We start from the raw sequence: 5,164 nt of genomic DNA on the forward strand, positions 1-5,164 counted from the left end.
ACATATTCCAAACCCTGAAAGACAACAACTTCCAGCCAAAAATTTTCTACCCAGCAAAACTTTCTGTCAAATTAGATGGAGAAATAAGAAGCTTCCATGACAAACAGAAACTGAAGGAATTTATGTCTTCAAAACCAGCGCTAGAGAAAATACTCAAAGAGATTAACTACAAAGAAGAAATAGGTAACACACACCAGAACCAGAGAAACAAGATTTTCCATCCAACAGACAAGTAAGATTGGTTATCTGTGGAGATTCATTATTTATGTTAGTCTGTTCCTATCTCTAAAGGGTATTGTTTGCCTTTATTGTTGTTAATTTTTAGGATGTCTAGTTGGAATATTAATATACCTTCAGATATAGCATTTGGAAATATTTTATCCCATTCTATTAGTAACTGTTAACTCTGTTTACATTGTCTTTGAATATACAATATCTTTTTATTTTTTTAGGGAGTTTGTATACTCTTCTGTTGCCTGTGCCATAGAAATCATATCCAAGAAATCACTGCCAATTTCAATGTTGTGAGGTTTTATGACCCAGATTTTCTTCTAAAAGTTTATAGTCTTAAGATTTATATTTAGGTCTTTTATCTATTTTGAGTTAATATTTGTATATGGGATTAGGTAAGGGTCCAATTTTATTCATTTCCATGTAATTATTATTTTTCAACAATATTTAGTTAAAAGATTATTATTTCCACCACCAAATGTTCATGGAAACCTTGTCAAAAATAACTCGACAATATAGGGAGAATTTAGCTCAAGGCTTTTATTTAACTCCAGTGGTTTATATATCTGCCTTTAGAACAGTACTACACTGTTTCAATTATTGTAGCTTTATATGGTTTGAAATCAGAAAATATATATCTTCTAGCTTTGTTCTTTTTCAAGATCATTTTGGGTATCTAGAGTCCATATTCCATATTAGGATAGATTTTTTTTCTGAAAAATAAATATATAAATATATTATAGTTTCACCTAAAAAAATAGAAATAAAATATATTCTCTGGTAAGAAAGAAAGCAAAAAGAAATATTGAAATGTTATCTTTAAGTCATCAAAAGCTTGGTATCAGATAAATGAAACTGTTATGTGAGTTTATCATTTTTAATTTTGGATAAATTGCTATAATACTAGATGTCAACCACTAAGCCAAGCATGGGAAGGAGGGATGGGGAGAGAATGGGATGGAGATCGGGTGGGGACTGACTGGGTGATGTGTGCATGTATGTCTACAAAAGTTTGTATCCCACTATGATGTACGAATACAGTGCACCAATAAAAAAAAAGAAAAAGAAAAACCAATAATCAAAGAGAACTGGAAAAAAAAACTGTCTCACTACTTTCCCTTAGAAAGAGACATCATCTTTATTTTTCCTATGTACAAATCAATTCTGCTATTATAGAAGTTGAAATTATCTCAATCTTTCAAAGATATTGCTTTCAAAAATATCAAAAACACAATCTAGAACTAATTTTTCTAGAGCTAGAGTTATTAATAAGATAAAAATAATCATGATCAACTTGTCTTTGAAAAATATCCACCACACATTTCTTCAACCATACTTGCTGTGGCATACTTTTTTTGTGTGTGTGTGGTACTGGGGTTCCTGGAAACCCTTCTTCCTCCGGGCTACACTCCCAGACCTATTTTTTACATTTTTATTTGGAAACAGGGTCTCCTAAGCCAGCGCGCGTGGCTGGCTTCCAACCTGTGCGATCCTCCTGTCTCTGCCTCCCAAGTGCGGGGATTACAAGCGTGCGCCACCACGCCCGGCTATAAGTATATCATTTGATGCACAACTGTGATTATATAGCCTTGGAATACTGGACCAAATCCCTTCCAGTCAACATTAATTATAATTACTACTAACAGGACACTATATATGGATGAGGGTAAGCTGCTCTGTTCACCTGCATACATCCATATAAAATCCTACATACAACTTGTTGACAAAAAATTCCAAAAACTTTTAGGACTTACCTTACAAAAGATAGGTCATTCTTTCAAATGTTTCTTTACTGATGTTTTGAAAATGATGAGCAAGAAATCAACTGAACATTATATACAAACATACATCTTACACAGTTGTAATATTAGAGAATTTTGTATTCCTTTTCCAGACAGAGCAGACTCTGGATATAGTAGAGTCACGGCTCATTATAATAAAGGGGCTGACAGTAGAAAAACACACAGAAATTATGGCACTGGTGTTCATCAGCCACCGATTAGGATTATAAAACAGAGCAATACCAACACGTAATATGGATGAGAGGGTGTAAAAAGCCACAAAGGTGCACACCAGGATAAAGATGCTTTTGGTGGCTCTGAATTCAGGAGACGATCCGTGAGAAGTAGTAATGCTGTGAATATGTTGAACTCTCTGCTTGTGCCTGTTGAGAATGAAAATCATGGAGCCACTGGCCCAGATCATGATCACAGAAAATATAAATTCTGTAGCTGACAATAATGCTACATATAACGAGTCTGTGATTGTGTCACGACCTGCAACAGAACAGTAAACTATATCTCTCTTCTGTGTCATGTTTTTGCTACTCCATTTGAAAAATGCGTAGAGAGGAAAAATGAAATTGATCGCCATATACACAAACCAGAAGAGAGAAATAGAGAAGCAAATGTACTTTGGAGCTTTTAGTTTAAGATCATTCCAACAGGAGTTCATAGGACTGATCATGATCTTCTGGAAGACACTCAAGAGACAGGTAATGGCAATGGATACACTCCTGACCACTCTCTGGATATACAAAATAATGTAGCATCCAAATTCACTGAAGCAGTTTTTCAATCCAAATGCTGTCATTATCTGGGGAACTCCCTGAGAGAAAATGACCAAGGAGTTGGCTATAGTCAGGTTCTTGAGAATGAAATCTGTGGACCTTAATGTGCTTTTATTGTAGTAAAAAACTAGATAGTAGAAAAGAGAAAAATTTCCCAGAATTCCAAGCATCATCTGTGATAAGGAGATTAGTCCTACTACCAAATTTTCGGTAACCATTCTACTATTTAGTATACTTTTATTTAAATTATGGTAGCAATAATTCCTCTAATCAAAATGGTTTTATTAAATTTTTCGTAGCCAGGTGTGGTGGTGCAGACCTGTGAGCCCAGTACTTGGAAGGCTGAGACAGGAGGATCACAGTTTATGGCCAGTCTCTACAACTCTGTGAGACCCTGTTTCAAAATAAAAGAATAAAACAAGATAGAGCTGGAGTGTTGCTCGGAGATAGAATGCCCATGGGCTTAATCTTGAGTACTGCAAATATATATCCCAAACCCCTTACTTAAATCCAATAACAAATCAATTCTAAGTGGAGTTTGAACCTAAACTTTAAATATAAGTCATGAAATTTTATATCGAAAAGAATATTTCTGTGTTTCTATTAAGATTAGGTTTATTAAATAGAATATACATATTAAAGTTATTTAAGTAAGAAATTATATCACATTAAATAAAGAACTCTCATCAAATACCATACCAACACACAGGTTATATATGTGCAAGTGAGAGAAGCACAGAGGGGAAAATAGCTCTGGATGAATGCACGGTAGAAAAACCACTGCAATACATTCCAATAGAATCTTCAAGAAAAAAATGATAAACATTGGGAAATCTTCAATAAAAATAATAAACATGGCCAGGCGTGGTGGTGCACGCTTGTAATCCCCACGCTTGGGAGGCAGAGACAGGAGGATCGCACGGGTTCAAAGCCAGCTGCGCTGGCTTAAGAGACTCTGTTTTCAAATAAAAATATAAAAAAAGTTTGGAAGTGTAGCCCAGAGGTAGAAGTCTTTCCAGGAACCCCAGTACCACCAAAAAAAATAAAAAATAAGAAAAAATAATAAACACGAGGAAAATTTTCAGTGTCTTCACTTAAAAACCAGTGACCAGAATTATATATTTACTCATTTCTCAAATTATTATATTTCTAATTGAATCTGTTGTATAGAATCCAACTCCAACACCACTACATTTTTCTCTTGAAGATTTACCTTCCAGAACTCTCCACTATTCCTCTGTGCAGTCTGGAACAACTATTATAATAATCTTGTTTCTGTTATAATACTTTACTTCTCTATATCTTCATCCTGGGATAATGTTATAATCCCATTAAAGTTCTATGATTATTTAAAAAAGAAATAAAATAAAAATGGTAGAAAATGCCAAGCAATGACAAGAATGAGATAGAACTGGAATCTCTTATGCTGAAAATGCATGGTAAAATTTTTAGAAGTATATTGGAAATCTATTTGGTAGTATCTAATTGATCTAAATCTTGATTTTATAAATTTACTCTATCCAATTTCTATTCCATTAGCAAATACAAAGTACAGAATTGATATACCAGTAACAGTCATATTATTACTTCAAACTGAAACCCACTCATATATACTCATGAACAGCAGAGCAACACAATTATTTCATCTTCAAACAACTGTCATACTATACAGCGGCGCTAATGAATGCAAGGAATTCATTTATGAAATTCATACAAACTGAAAACAACACCTAATATAGAAGAATGCATGCTTCATGATTTCATTTTGTAAGAACAAAACTAATACAAGTAATCTCATCTCACAAAAGTTGGAATAGACTTAAACCTATGTGATACAAACACACTTCCACTAATAAGCCCACAGAACAGTTGTCTTAGGGATAATGACTTTTATAGGCACAGGTATCTTCTATGAAGCCGAGAATATTTTGTTTGTCAGTCTATGTAATACATACAGAGGCATGTTTTATGAGTGATATTCTAGTGATCCGTGCTCTCATAAGTTCAGTGTTTTTCTTTAATTAAAAAGTAGATAATAACAGAATATGAGCTGAGGTAAAGGTTGATCCTTGGATGTGTTTGACTTGTTCCAAGTGTCTGTTTAGGATAAAATATATTGAGACACAGATCCAGATGATGACCCTAAATGAGAATTAATTTTTAAAAAGTACTATATATAGTGAGTTATAATTTCATCAACATAAGCAACAGAACAGAAACCCAAATATTTCTTCTATGTATTGATGTTCTTTGGTTCCACTTGACAATCATATAAATAGGACATTGATTTTTAGAACATAGATTTTCAGAACATTCAAGGCTGATATTACAATTTTGCAAACCCACTGAATATAGGAGGTTTAA

At 33.6% G+C, this 5,164-nt stretch overlaps 1 protein-coding gene across 1 annotated transcript; it reads right to left on the reverse strand.

Moving 5' to 3' along the window:
• Positions 1 to 2,082: 2,082 nt before the first annotated feature.
• LOC308268589 (vomeronasal type-1 receptor 4-like) lies at positions 2,083 to 3,018 on the reverse strand (the record flags this gene model as incomplete). The annotated part of the gene is made up of 1 exon (XM_080703708.1): positions 2,083 to 3,018. The coding sequence occupies one exon, from the start codon at positions 3,016 to 3,018 to the stop codon at positions 2,083 to 2,085; it is 936 nt and encodes a 311-aa protein (XP_080559834.1).
• Positions 3,019 to 5,164: the final 2,146 nt, after the last annotated feature.

Source organism: Muscardinus avellanarius (assembly GCF_963383645.1).
Source record: "Muscardinus avellanarius genome assembly, chromosome: 10".
In the NCBI taxonomy this organism is placed as follows: Eukaryota; Metazoa; Chordata; class Mammalia; order Rodentia; family Gliridae; genus Muscardinus; species Muscardinus avellanarius.